General features: G+C 38.7%; 1 protein-coding gene across 1 annotated transcript; it reads left to right on the top strand.

Annotated features, from left to right (window-relative positions):
* The first annotated feature begins 3,872 nt into the window (after positions 1-3,872).
* LOC135504108 (prefoldin subunit 4-like) lies at positions 3,873-8,631 on the top strand. The gene is made up of 4 exons (XM_064922402.1): positions 3,873-3,947; positions 4,629-4,736; positions 6,103-6,243; positions 6,515-8,631. Exons 1-4 carry the CDS (start codon positions 3,921-3,923, stop codon positions 6,644-6,646), a joined length of 408 nt encoding a protein of 135 aa, XP_064778474.1. The 5' UTR covers positions 3,873-3,920; the 3' UTR covers positions 6,647-8,631.
* The last annotated feature ends 7,169 nt before the right edge of the window (positions 8,632-15,800 follow it).

The following is a 15,800-nucleotide window of genomic DNA, read 5'->3' on the forward strand; positions in this document are numbered from 1 at the left end:
TGCAGAACCAATCCTGTGGAGAACACTGGTATGTTGGAGGACCCTTTCCTCCATCGATGGGAGAGGAGGTGCGGCTGCTCCTGCTGATTCCATATGAGGTGCGGGACTCTGTCATGCGGGACTAGGTGGATGAAGGAATCAGACGCAGAGAGTTCCACTGGGGAAAAGTGCTCTTTACTTCGGCACACAAAATGATAAGCCCAACAATACAGGGAAAGGACATACAACGTTGACAACCCAAAAAACACAGGGTGCCAAGTTAAGAAAATAAATCCACCTCTACCTAAAATGCACACATGTAACATAAAGACAATCCCGCACAAAACAAGGGCGGGTCTACCCACTAACTATAGGGAAGCTCATTAAACCAAACAACAGAAACACAGGTGAAACTAATGAGACAAAACAAACAGACAAATGAAAAAGGGATCGGTGGCGGCTAGTAGGACAGCAACGAGCACCACCCGAACAGGCAGGGGAGCCAACTTCGGTGGAAGTCATGACACTTGGAGACATGCCAAATCACTCCCACTACTGTAGCCAAAGCATGCAAGAATGACCTTTGTGAATGAACACAATAATTATGGTCTGAAAAAATTGCATTACCCCATGTAGAGTATGATGTATTAGTCCTTGATGCTTTCTTATTTTGTGCATTTTGCATACCGGATTCCTCTGTGGTCGCACTGTGAACATGATTTTTGACATCCCGCAAGGCATGCTTTGAACAGCACACAGGAGACTTCATGCAATCCCTATTAAAAAACTTTATGTAGAGCTAACCAAGATATTTCAAATGAAATAAGGAATCTTTAAAGATGCAGTCCGGGATCCCAAGCACTTAAAAATGTGTAACCTATTTATGAATTGGGGACTGGTTTTGGCTCTGAGCACTACTTTCGAAACTACTGGCTGAAATTATACAAAATCTCTGGAGCATTACTTGAACTATGCATTTACCATCAGTGGGATGTTTATAGTATAGAACATTGATCTTGTGCTATTTGTTATCTAAACCAACCCTACCATATATGTATTTTAAATTGACTTTCTAAATTGTTTTTGCCATGTTCATCTTTGTTATAATAAATCTGAGTAAGTTGCCCGTAGCTGCCTTATGACAACTCATGCATTCTGCCAATATTTGAACTTGGGAGCAGTTCTGTTTGTTCTGATTATTTACAGAGCAGAAGTTCCGGTTACTCCAATCACGTGTAGAGTTGTTGTACTTTTGGAATGCAGTGACTCTGGTTGGCATATGAGTGGAAATGTAGAAATGCTTAAGCCCACTTTTTGGAACTATTTTTTTATAAGCAAAACATTCCATATTCGAGCTTTAGTGCCATAAGTCTTTGTAATTCCCTTGGAAGATATAGTTCAATTGGCTTTCAGAAATCATTTGCAGGACAATATAGTTATCAACACATTTTGTGGTTTTAAAATGAGGCCATGAAAATAGATTATCAATTTGGCCTGTAAAAAAGATTTAATGACTAATTTCATGCAAGATCTTCTAGGAGGATGGGCCCATGAGAATGGTGGGACTGTGTCAATTGAGGAAATCTGGCGGAAGTGGATGAAAAGTTCGAATCAATCAGCTCGTCGAGCAAAGTTGGTGAAGATGAATGTTCTGAATGGACAAAAGTCGTATTGAAAAAAACGGAACAAAAAGGAAATTGTCTAAAATTGGACTAGAGGATACTTGTAGGAATGATAATGAATCAGTTCTTGTTGGGATGTGTTTGTTGAGTAAGGATGCATATGTGGGAGACCCCTTTGAGGTGTCAAAAATGGTGAAGTATGCGCTGGGAAAAGTAGTCTGTCAGAGTGACCAGCAATTGTCTTATCTTGATGCATTGTATTTCTGAAGAACAGAGGAAGATTGCAGTGAGCCTCAAAAGAATCCGGACAACAGAGGTTTTGTGTTTTGAACTTCGAAGTAGAGCACCAGTCAAAGGGGTCATTTCAGGGGTGACGACAGATGTTCAGGTTGAATCTCTGAAGAGAATTCCTAGTGTGATTGGTGCCCGGCGTCTGACCCGCTGGGTGAATGGAGAAAAATAAGAAAGTTTGTCAGTCCTGTTGTTTTTTGATAAAGAGCAAATACCTATGCATGTAAATCTTGGTTATGTAAGATACGCTGTAAGAGATTTCGTCCCCAAACCATTGCAGTGTAAGAATTATAAAGGATTAGGCCATGTTTCAAGTGTGTGCAGACAGACAGAGTATATTGAGGAAAGAGTATACCTGCCCTCCAGGACACCTACACCACCCGATGTCACAGGAAGGCCAAAAAGATCATCAAGGACAACAACCACCCGAGCACTGCCTGTTCACCCCGCTATCATCAGCGAGGTCCATACAGGTGCATCAAATCTGGGACAGAGAGAATGAAAAACTGTTTTTTGCTCAAGGCCATCAGACTGTTAAACAGCCATCACTAACATTGAGTGGCTGCTGCCAACATACTGACTCAAATCTCTAGCCACTTAATAATTACAAATCGGATGTAATAAATGTATCACCAGTCACTTTAAACAATGCCACTTTATATAACTTTTACATTCCCTACATTACTCATCTCATATGTACAGTGCCTTGCGAAAGTTTTAACGGACCTCTGAGACTATCACAGTGCAGGTGCATTTATACGGAGACTTGATTACACACAGGTGGATTGTATTTATCATCATTAGTCATTTAGGTCAACATTGGATCATTCAGTGATCCTCACTGAACTTCTGGAGAGAGTTTGCTGCACTGAAAGTAAAGGGGCTGAATAATTTTGCACGCCCAATTTTTCAGTTTTTGATTTGTTAAAAAGTTTGAAATATCCAATAAATGTCGTTCCACTTCATGATTGTGTCCCACTTATTGTTGATTCTTCACAAAAATATACAGTTTTATATCTTTATGTTTGAAGCCTGAAATGTGGCAAAAGGTCGCAAAGTTCAAGGGGGCCAAATACTTTCGCAAGGCACTGTATATACTGTACTCTATACTATCTACTGAACCTTGTATCTATATGTACATATTCTTATTCATTCCTTTACACTTGTGTGTATAAGGTAGTTGTTGTGAAATTGGTAGATTACTTGTTAGATATTACTGCACGGTCGGAACTAGACGCACAAGCATTTCGCTACACTCACATTAACATCTGCTAACCATGTGTATGTGACCAATACAATTTGATTTATTGAAAAACAGTGTGTAGAAGGACGACGGTATTGCAATTGTTGTCGGGATCATTATCCTGAGTTCCTGGAGTGCCCTGTAAGGGTGAAGGAGATTGAGGTGGCAAAAGTTAGAGCAGTCAATTGAATCTCCTATGAGGAGGTGATTAAAATCATTGATAAAACTAGCGATGCTATTAAAGAGATGGTAGTGGACGCACCACAGCCTGCAGTAAATGTTTGCTGCCAGGCAAAAGATACCCTGTGTGTTAAAAAGGTGGATTTTGTGGCATTCATTACCACAGTTATAAACTGTATGGCACAAGTCTCAAAGACATTTAAGAAACTGGTCATTATTTTGGCTGTGGCAGAAAGGTTTTTGGGACTTAAGGTTTTTACATCTGAAGACTTGAAAGGGGTACAGGCTCCGGAAGACCCGCCCTCCCAGGTTCCCCTTGAGCCTGTGTAGGAATGAGATCTGTTTCATATATATTTTTTACATAAAAGTTATTTTATTTTATTTATTTTTTGGAAGTTTGGTAGTTGTTTTGGTATCTTGTTCCTTTTTTGAGAATCATGTTTCCATCCCGCACAGTAGGTGGCGGAATGCACATTAAATTGTGCGTTCACCAATATACCATAAAAGAAGAATATCCACTAGGTGGCGGTATGGATCTTTGGTACTAATCGTCACTAACCGTATCGTATGTAAAGAAGTCGACTTCTTCCTGAAGCAAAAGAAAGATGGCGGCTACCGTGAAGAAGACAGTTGTAAGCTAAAACTTGTTTGAATGAATCACCCATATCATTTGTTAAGTAATTATCTAAAACAATTTAGATTGTAAACAAATCAATTCAGGTAGCCTAGTGTTTAGAGCGTCGGGCCAGTAACTGAAAGGTTGCTAGATCTGCCTCTGAACAAGGCAGTTAACCCACTGTTCCTAGGCCGTTATAGTAAATACAAATGTGTTCTTAACGGATTTGCCTAGTTAAATAAAGGTAAAATACATAATTGTCAAACTATATTGATATTCGTGCTCTCCTCGTGCGTTGGGATCACAGCTAGTGAGCAAGCTGCTAGCAGCAGTAGTCACGTTAACGGTCCGGTTGCCAATTTACGTTCGGTTACTTTACTAGCTAGCTAAGATGATCTACAAACGACCAATCTATCCACAATTTCTTAGGATACTCACTGATTTATTTAGCTATGTTTTTTAGTTTAATGATGGTACCATTTGGATAAAAACGCTCAGCTAGTTTATGTTATCCTATGCAGCTATATGTTGCCTAGCTTGCTACCTACATCCCCTCCCATAAGGTATCCTGCTAGTTGTTCACTTTTCTTATCCCTATTTTCTATCTAACAAGTTTAATTGTGTTCTTTTCTTTACCTATAGATATCAATATAGCCAGGCTAATTGTCTACAAGCTGTATTTTCTTCTCATTCACAGGCAGTTGAAGATGTCAATGTCACATTTGAAGACCAGAAGAAGATTAATACATTTGCCAGAAACACAAATAGAATGACAGAATTTAAAGATGAAATAGAAGGAAAAAAGGTACGTGGTCAATCTAGTGTAATGATCATGAAATTCAGAATAATTCGATTTTCTTTAGACTTGTTTCTTATTCTAGTACATTATGTCACTACTGGTATGTCATATACAGTAGTCTATCTATAACCATAAATTAGGTCTGAACAATATATATGATGTATTTTTGTTTGTTTTTGTGCGATATTCCAAATGCCTGTATCGCAGAATAATTTTTGTTGTATTTTTCGTTTTCATGAGCATTTATGTCCGCTTGTCATGCTGTATCTTTGGTCTCGTCTCGTTCGCACCTTCTGTGCACTTTCCCATTTACACCAGAGATCTGTATATAATGACGAGATGCTCATGTCTCCGCCCTAACAATGGGAATCATTGGCCCAAAGATGGGAAGACAGGCGTCAAGTGTACGTTCAAAATAAGCATTTATAAACGCATTGGGATTATTTTGGACATATTTTGGCGAGAGTTGAAACCTCTCGCTTCGCCTCTTTCTGAAAGCCCCTCCTCTCTGACAAACGGGTTCAACTCGCTATTTTGGTCCAACAATCGGTCATATGGAGACATTATTTAACTGCAATAGAGAAGTTAACATTTCGAACCATACCCAGTTCATGTTATAACTCCTCAAATTTCGAGCAGAGCAGACACTACTAAAACCGATGTAACGTTACCAATGAACATTCATTCTGGAAATGTTATGCTCAGTTTTTCACGCGTGCATTACTGTACCACGTATCCCTAGCAGAGTTTTAGTCAAATAAAGATTTCTATACTAGCTGTTTAGTCTGTTGTATAAATGAAGCAATTAAGCATAAAACAATTATATAATGAATTGTCAACTCGTTCTCATTCTGAGAAATAAAGTAGACCACTTCAGTTCAACATCTGAACAAAGTGGACAGGCTAGCATGCTGTTCAAACAGTTGAGACAGACAAAAGGTTGTGTTCACAACAATTGAACTGTTTTGTGTTGTTAGCTGAATTCAGAGCTTGTGAAATTATACCTAGATCCAAGTTGGCTAAACTTGAAATATAAATATTAGCTTGCTACTCACTAGCATGTTGGCTTGTGCTTGAGAGATTGTTTATGAGACCGGTGTTCATTTTCTATAATGACTGCTAGCTACATTATTAGTGAATGTGCATTATGCATGGTTCTGGTTAAATTTGTATCAATAAGGGCATTTTTATAGACAGACCTGAAAGCCAGATCAGTGATTATTGCAACAACAAAAAAGCAGGTACAACTATTTTGATAAAATAATTTAATTCACAATATATATTGTGAATCGGCCATAAGTTTGAGCAAATCGAGATATGAGATTTAGGCCATATCGCCTAGCCCTACCAGCAATATGCTTTCTTCTCTTAGAAATCTCTACAGAATCTGCAGGATGCCAGTGATGACCTGATGATGGCTGAGGATGACACTCTGCTCGTCCCGTATCAGATTGGAGACGTCTTCATCAGTCACACCCAGGAAGAGACCCAAGAGATGTTGGAAGCTGCAAAGGTATTGGTCGCTATGATATGACTCATGTAGAAGTTAGGGGTATGGGCCAACCTCAGAAACCGGGAAGCCTGTTCCTAAGGCAAACATGGATGGGCTATTTAACTCATTTTAATTAATGTTCCATAATGAAGCCGAAGGCCGAGATGTCAAGGTATTATGGTTGACCCTATTACTAAGAATGCAACTTAAATAATTTGAACAATTCTGATTTGTTACTATGTAAAACCTTAGTATAAATAGTTATATTAACGTGCAATGTTTGTGGCTACAGGAACTACTGCAGCAGGAGATTAAAGACCTAGAAGGGAAGGTGTCAAAGATACAACATTTGTTGGGTGATCTGAAGGTCCAGCTCTATGCCAAGTTTGGGAACAACATCAACCTGGAAGCAGATGAAAGCTGAGTGCTTAGCCCGGTCCTAGATCTGTTTGTGCTGTTTAGTATGACAATTAATCAATGATTATAGTTGTTATGATGCCACAAACAGATCTGGGATCAGGCTAAGTGGGCAACTATCCCTTTACATATGGGGTTTTCAAGCAGCTCGCATATTTTCCGATCCGCACAGTGCTGACAGGATGCTTGCCAAACCAACATGTTTGTCCTCTTCTCAGCATCAACACATGTTTTTTTCAATGGTGCATGGTCTAATTTATGGTTTTATTTTGTTCAGTCTTATTTTGTATGAATGTCGGTGAATGTACCACTTGATTTTTGTTTTTTGTTTTTGTGTACTTGCACTGGGTCTCAGTAATATATGGACCTATGGACTGACACCGAAGATGTCTTTATACACCAGATGACCATAAAGAAAACAACCTAAGGATTTACCTTTGTAGTGCTTGGAGATGGAGAAAATGTGGAGTTTAATGTGGTTAAAGAAAATAAGTGAGCAGAGGCAGCCAATGTCACTGGTGCAGGGAGTGTCACAGTTTAGGGGAGCAAGTACGCCGCTGACAGGAACTGCTACATGTCCTTTTACCATAATGAGAAAAATCAGTCCACGGGCCTATATTACTGAATCAAGTAAAGCACTTAAACCAGTCTTTATAAAGTAAAGAGGGTAACGTATTCCTTGTGGATTTTTTTTGTACGTTTACGAGTTGGTTATGGAACAGAAATTAATACTATTGTATTCAGATTCAACTGATTTAAGACCAAAACATGTAGGCTACTGTGTGTGTATATCCCAAAGTGTATCTTAAAGGTGCAATCTGTAGTTGAATTTTTGGTCAAAAATACCTAGCAGGACTGAATTTTTTTTGTTTTTTTGGTGCACTGATCATCTTAAATAGAACCAAGTTTATTTGTGTGTTTGTTTTTGTTTTTCGATTGTTTATGTATTTAGCAAGTGTGGACATCCTATAAAGAAAGTTCTTACAATTCTGCCGAACAAGGTGTGGGAATTTAGTAAACATTTTTTGATTGATTGTTAGATTCAAAATTGATTCTAATAGAAAGGCATCCTGCTGATTATAAGAGAATATACATGATTTTGGATTGATGAAATCAATGAGCAATTATTTAGTTATTTTACTAAATTTACTCTGCCACTTATGGTATAACTCGAATGTATAATTAAGCATGTGTGACGAACAGATCAATGTCTCCGTGTCTGACAATGTTAATTTTTAAAAGAACAGGTGTGGAAGTGTTGACTAGCAGCGAATAAACTATCAAAATAAAGAGATTTGCACACTCCATGTATAAACTCCCAGAAATTTAATGGGTATTTGCCAACGTTTCGGCATCAGGGTCACCCTGAGGAAGGCACAGTGATGCCGAAATGTTGGTAAATACCCATTAAATTGCTGGGTGGTTATACATGACTTTATTTTGATAGTTTAATGTTAATATTTAAACATAACAAAGGAGCTACCAGCTAAAATCATGCACCTACACATTAACTTATTTTTTCTGGTTAATAATAACAGTATCTCAGAATCAACAATGGGTTAGATAATCCTGCAGGATGGAACCAAAGCACATCACTACCATGAATAATATAAAGATGAGCAAATACTATTATGATCTGTAATGCAGTGTTTTTGAGCTAGAAAAATATGAGGAACACTGCAATTTCTAATGACTTGGGGATACATTAGCATTTTAGATTACTCATGGCAGAATACAAGTAAGGAAATAAAATATGAAAACTAGTGGCCACAATAACACTATTCTATGTTACGACACTTACAGTGGCTTGTGAAAGTATTCACCCCCTTGGCATTTTTCCTATTTTGTTTCCTTACAACCTGGAATTAACATTTTTTTTTTTTGGGGGGGGGGGGTTGTATCATTTGATTTACACAACATGTATACCACTTTGAAGATGCAATATATTTTTTATTGTGAAACGAACAAGAAATAAAACAAAAAAACTGTAAACTTGAGCATGCATAACTCCCCTAAACCCAATACTTTGTAGAGCCACCTTTTGCAGCAATTACAGCTGCAAGTCTCTTGGTGTATGTTTCTATAAGCTTGGCACTTCTAGCCACTGGGGTTGTTGCCCCTTCTTCAAGCCAAAACTGCTCCAGCTCCTTCAAGTTGGATGGGTTCCGCTGATGAACCACATTATTTAAGTCATACCACAGACTCTCAATTGGATTGAGGTCTGGGCTTTGACTAGGCCATTCCAAGACATTTAAATCTTCCCCCTTAAACCACTCGAGTATTGCTTTAGCAGTATGCTTAGGGTCATTGTCCCACTGGAAGGTGAACCTCTGTCCCAGTCTCAAATCTCTGGAAGACTAAAACAGGTTTCCTTCAAGAATTTCCCTGTATTTAGCACTATCCATCGTTCTTTAAATTCTGACCAGTTTCCCAGTCCCTGCCGATGAAAACCATCCCCACAGCATGATGCTGCCACCACCATGCTTCACTGTGGGGATGGTGTTCTCGGGGTGATTAGAGGTATTGTGTTTGCGCAAGACATAGTGTTTTCCTTGATGGGCAAAAAGTTCACTTTTAGTCTCATCTGACCAAAGTACATTCTTCCATATGTTTGGGGAGTCTCCCACACACCAAACATATTTGCTTTTTTTTCTGGCTACTCTTCTGTAAATCCCAGCTCTGTGGAGTGTACAGCTTAAAGTGATCCTATGGACAGAAACTCCTATCTCTGCTGTGGAGCTTTGCAGCTCCTTCAGGGTTATCTTTGGTCTCTTTGGTGCCTCTCTGATTAATGCCCTCTTTGCCTGGTCCGTGAGTTTTGGTGGGCAGCCCTCTTTTGGCAGGTTTGTTGTGGTGCCATATTCTTTCCATTTTTAATAATAGATTTAATGGTGCTCTGTGGGATGTTCAAAGTTTCTAATCTTTTTATATAACCCAACATTGATCTGTACTTTTCCATGACTTTGTCCCTGACCTGTTTGGAGAGCTCCTTGGTCTTCATAGTTCCCCATGCTTAGTGGTGTTGCAGACTCTGGGGCCGTTCAGAACAGGTGTATATATACTGAGATCAAGTGACAGATCATGTAACATCTATGCTGCACACAGGTGGACTTTATTTAACCAATTTTGTGACTTCTGAAGGTAATTGGTTGCACCAGATCTTATTTAGGGACTTAGGGGGTGAATATATATGCACGCACAACTTTTCTGTTTTTGTTTAAAAAAATAATAATAATAATAATTTCACTTCACCAATTTTGAATATTTGGTGTATATCCATTACATGAAGTCCAAATTAAAATCAATTTAAATTACAGGTTGTAATGCAACAAAATAGAAACCGCCAAGGTGGTGAATACTTTTGCAAGGCCCTCTATACAGCTCTTATTCAACCACACCTATTTGATTTTTCACACAATTTTCGGACAACTCATACTCTTGATATTTCCTGATCATTATTAATGCAGAATTTATAATGTACCCCATTTCATATTTCCAGAATATTATGGCAGTTAAAATGGACCAAACAGTGTTAAGATCAAAGCCACCATACTTCAGTAGTGCTGGTGAAAGCATTACTTCTACTCTTAGCACGTTCACAAGTAGTATAAAAACAGTGTATATAGTATCTGGTGCATATCACAATGGGTAAATAATGGATGTCAGACAGATACAGGATGTGACAGTGCTGGTACTGTAGTTCCATGAACCCCACTGAAGGAGGCACCGGGAGAACGCTTTGTGTCACCGTCTGTGTTTCCCTCGCTCCCTCTCATATTCAGCCTTAAATATTACGTTTTGTTCTACTCATATAGTCTCTGATCTGGTGGAATCTTCACAAGCAAAAACCTTTCGTGAAAAATTAAAAATTACAGTTCTGAAAAATCCTCCTAACAGAAACAGAATTGCAGAGTATTGAAGTCAGGTGATATCCTTCCAGAAACTACAGATTTTTATGTTATGTCTGAATTAACTAAGCTCTGAAATGCATCAAAACCATGTACTGCAGCCCAAAACATAATGCAAAAACATAATGCACAGACTTCATTAAAGTGTGCCCTCATTAAAGACCTCATTAAAGTGTGCCCTGCTTTAGCTAATAAAATATCACTAAATCAAGTAAATGTATGTTTTGAAGTTGTGTTTTGAAGTTGTGGCAGACACCTCTGGAGGATTGAGATCTCAATTAACAAGTTCCTCTAACCCCCCGGGCTTCCTGCTCAGGCATTCACCGGTAAGATTATGAGGACAACCGCCCACACACACAGAAACATACACACACACACATTCTTGGCTTTATGCACATCTTGTTAAACCCTGGCTCACATGGAAATCGGATATGACTGGACTTATTTCCCAGATGGCCTTGTGTGTGTATTCTCTCTTTCTCTGTCTCTCACTCTTTCTCCTCTCGTCCTCGCTCTCTCTTCACCCCCATCTCTGCACTTTTAATAATTAGCTGTGTAAAGTGGGGACATATTCCCATGCAGATCTTCATAACACTGTGCTGTGTTCAGGCAGTGAGCCAATTTTACATCAATGATATGACTTCCATTCAACCATGTGGTGAAATTAAATTACATGAAGCCCATGGCAAATTTTAGGCTATTATTTCAACAATAGTTGAATAACAACTACTGGTACTTAATTACCATATTCTCCTCACTATGAAAGACTACAATTGATGCTAGAGTTAGTCAGAGTTGTCCACAAAATCAATTTGTTGTTGTATTCATTTTATTGGTCATGATTCATGTAATTTGGGCTTGTTCACTGCAATGACTGAGCCCTATTGATTAACATTGTAACTGCAGAAACTCTCCAGAAGGTGTCTCTGTGTCTCTATTACGAGCGACACATAGCGACACATGAATGTGAAGACATCACTGTGCTTTGATTCCTTCAAAATGCAATGTGTCAATTCTAGAAGAGATCTATCCAAGATAGTAAAGCTCAATAATTAAAAGGAAATAGTTCTGTCAGGCTCAGACACAGGGGATTGTGTTGGTGCAGATTTCTAACAGTAGCATATCAATTAAACACCACAACTGGCTTTCAGTCCCCTGGTGTCCTTTCACTGTGCTTAGCCCATCAAGCGAATTGTCACAGTATATGAGATGGATACTAGACTGTTCTGCACCACTGTACGCTTTTTGTTTTGTTTCTTACGTATATGGTACTGTGTATATATGTATGCATATACAGTTGAAGTCGGAAGTTTAAATACACTTAGGTTGGAGTCATTAAAACTCATTTTTCAACCACTCCACACATTTCTTGTTAACAAACTATAGTTTTGGCAAGTCGGTTAGGACATCTACTTTGTGCATGACACAAGTATTATTTCCAATAATTGTTTACAGACAGATTATTTCACTTATAATTCACTGTATCACAACTCCAGTGGTTCAGAAGTTTACATTCACTCAGTTCACTGTGTCTTTAAACAGCTTGGACAATTCCAGAAAAATATGTCATGGCGTTAGAAGCTTCTGATAGGCTAATTGATATCATTTGAGTCAATTGGAGGTGTACCTGTAGATGTATTTCAAGGCCTACCTTCAAGCTCAGTTCCTCTTTGCTTGACACCATGGGAAAATCAAAATAAATCAGCCAAGACCTCAGAAAAATTATTGTAGATCTCCACAAGTCTGGTTCATCCTTGGGAGCAATTTCCAAATGCCTGAAGGTACCACGTTCATCTGTACAAACAATAGTACGCAAGTATAAACACCATGGGACCACGCAGCTGTCATACCGCTCAGGAAGGAGACACATTCTGTCTCCTTGAGATTAACATACTTTGGTGCGAAAAGTGCAAATCAATCCCAGAACAACAGCAAAGGACCTTGTGAAGATGCTGGAGGAAACAGGTACAAAAGTATCTATATCCACAGTAAAACGAGTCCTATATCGACATAACCTGAAAGGCCACTCAGCAAGGAAGAAGCCACTGCTCCAAAATCGCCATAAAAAAATAGATGGCATCATGAGCAAAGGAAAAATATGTAGATATATTGAAGCAACATCTCAAGACATCAGTTAAAGCTTGGTCACAAATGGGTCTTCCAAATGGACAATGACCCCAAGCATACTTCCAAAATTTGGAAAAATTGCTCAAGGACTACAAAGTCAAGGTATTGGAGTGGCCATCACAAAGCCCTGACCTCAAACCCATAGAAAATTTGTGGGCAGAACTGAAAAAGCGTGTGCAAACAAGGAGGCCTACAAACCTGCCTCAGTTACACCAGCTCTGTCAGGAGGCATGGGCCTAAATTCACCCAACTTATTATGGGAAGTTTGTGGAAGGCAACCCGAAACGTTTGACCAAAGTTAAACAATTTAAAGGCAGTGCTACCAAATACTCATTGAGTGTATGTACACTTCTGACGTACTGGGAATGTGATGAAAGAAATAAAAGCTGAAATAAATAATTCTATCTCCTATTATTCTGACATTTCACATTCTTAAAATAAAGCGGTGACCCTAACTGACCTAAGACAGGGAATCTTTACTAGGATTAAATGTCAGGAATTGTTAAAAACTGAGTTTAAATGTATTTGGCTAAGTTGTATGTAAACTTTCGACTTCAACTGTATACACTGCTGTTCAAAAGTTTGGGGTCACTTAGACATTTCTTTGTTTTTGAAAGAAAAGCACATTTTGTTGTCCGTTAAAATAACATAAATTTGATCAGAAATACAGTGTAGACATTGTTAATCTTGTAAATGACGATTGTAGCTGGAAACGGCAGATTTTTTATGGAATATCATATATATCCGTACAGTGGCCCGTTATCAGAAACCGTTACTCCTGTGTTCCAATGGCATGTTGTGTTAGCGAATCCAAGTTTATAATTTTAAAAGGCTATTTGATCATTAGAAAACCCTTTTACAATTATGGGAGCACAGATGAAAACTGTTGTTCTGATTAAAGAAGCAATAAAACTGGCCTTCTTTAGACTAGTTGAGTATCTGGAGCATCAGCATTTGTGGGTTCGATTACAGGCTCAAAATGGCCAGAAACAAAGACCTTTCTCCTGAAACTCATCAGTCTATTCTTGTTCTAAGAAATGAACGCTATTCCACATGAGAAATTGCCAAGAAACTGAAGATCTTGTACAACGATGTGTACTACTCCCTTCACAGAACAGCGCAAATGTTCTCTAACCAGAATAGAAAGAGGAGTGGGAGGATCCGGTGCACAACTGAGCAAGAGGACAAGTACATTAGAGTGTCTAGTTTGAGAAAGAGACGCCTCACAAGTCCTCAACTGGAAGCTTCATTAAATAGTACCCGCAAAACACCAGTTTCAACGTCAACAGTGAAGAGGCGACTCCAGGATGCTGGCCTTCTAGGCAGAGTTGCAAAGAAAAAGCCATATCTCAGTCTGACCAATAAAAATAAAATATTAAGATAGGCAAAAGAACACAGACACTGCACAGAGGAACACTGCCTAGAAGGCCAGCATCCCGGAGCATCCCAAATATTTCAAGTTCAGTCGCAAAATCCATCAAGTGCTATGATGAAACTGGCTCTCATGAGGACCGCCACCGAAAAAGAAGACCCAGAGTTACCTCTGCTGCAGAGTATAAGTTCATTATAGTTACCAGCCTCAGATATCAGCAAATAACTGCACCTCAGATTACAGCCCAAATTAATTACAGCCCAAATTACAGCCCAGATTACAGCCCAAATTAATGCTTCCCAGAGTTCAAGTAATAGACACACCTCAACATCAACTGTTCAGAGGAGACGGCGTGAATCAGGCCTTCATGGTCGAATTGCTGTAAAGAAACCACTACTAAATGACACCAATAAGAAGAGACTTGCTTGGGCCAAGAAACACAGGCAATGGACATTAGACTGGTGGAAATCTGTCCTTTGGTCTGATGAGTCCAAATTTGCGATTCTTGATTCCAACCGCTGTGTCTTTGTAAGACATTGAGTAGGTGAACAGATGATCTCCTCATGTGTCATGGGCATTAAAGTTTTTCCACAATTGTTAACACACGTTTGCTGAAACTACACGTTTTCTGAAACTACATCTCAAGTTCCCAAAACTTTGAACACAAAACATGAAACAGTTATCCAATTTCCCCAAACGCCACAGACATCTTGCAAAATGAAACACAGCAATCAAAATCATGTTCTCCCTGCTCAAAATGAAACTCTGCATATAAATGAGACAAACACACATCAAATGAATCTAACTTAGTGACAACCAAGATCACGCTGTGACATATTAAAAACACTACTTTCAGAACCTATTTCAGTCTAAAGACTAAGATTTTGTTGTTGTACTGTATTTTGTTTGCATGTACTCAAACAAGAAAAGAACAGAAATACAACTATTTAAATGTTATATTTCAAAATGACAATACAGGGCAAACAGCATACTGTAAGCACTCATACAGTAAAAATGCAAACATACAGTAAATATATTTTGTATATGCCAAGGAAGAAAAATATACCTATTTGTATTACTGTACGTTAGATCAATTGCACAGAACAGATAAAGAAACTGTCGAAATACAGTAAAATCACAAGTCAAGAAACAAATACTCAATTGTGAATACAAAATCAGTCATGCCTTGTGTTTTGGGCCGACTACAGATTTTCATCAACATAACAGTGAAATATCTTCTAGCATCATGCATCCACCCCTGACAGGAATAAGTGTGGAATGTCACCACAGGCCTCCTCCATTGCCTGGAGAAGGGCCATACATTCATGGAGTTTGCGATCATACACCTTTCCACCTCCTTGCTGAAAACAACTCCTCAATTGGGTTGAGAAATGGGGCATATAGAGAATTGTAAACATGGGATGGTCATGGAACTAGGGCCGTGGCAGTCACAACAGTTTGTCAGCCAGTGATTGTCAAGCAAATAACTGCCAGTTTCACAGTAATTGACCGTTAATTAACATAAACACATTTAGCATCTCCTGGCTTCCACCGCTACAAGCCACTGTTGCAGACCTTTGGAACATCTACATTTTAAAAGGTCTAATAAATCCATGTAATATAGCCTACACTTCCACAATAAATCCATTGTTTATTTTAGACAGGTCTAAAAAACATGATAGGAAAATGTAGTCTATTTCAGAAGAACAGAATAGCATACTGAGTTGTCCTTATGTTAGGTCCTGATCTGGCTA

The sequence above is a fragment of the Oncorhynchus masou genome, chromosome 18 (assembly GCF_036934945.1).
Source record: "Oncorhynchus masou masou isolate Uvic2021 chromosome 18, UVic_Omas_1.1, whole genome shotgun sequence".
In the NCBI taxonomy this organism is placed as follows: Eukaryota; Metazoa; Chordata; class Actinopteri; order Salmoniformes; family Salmonidae; genus Oncorhynchus; species Oncorhynchus masou.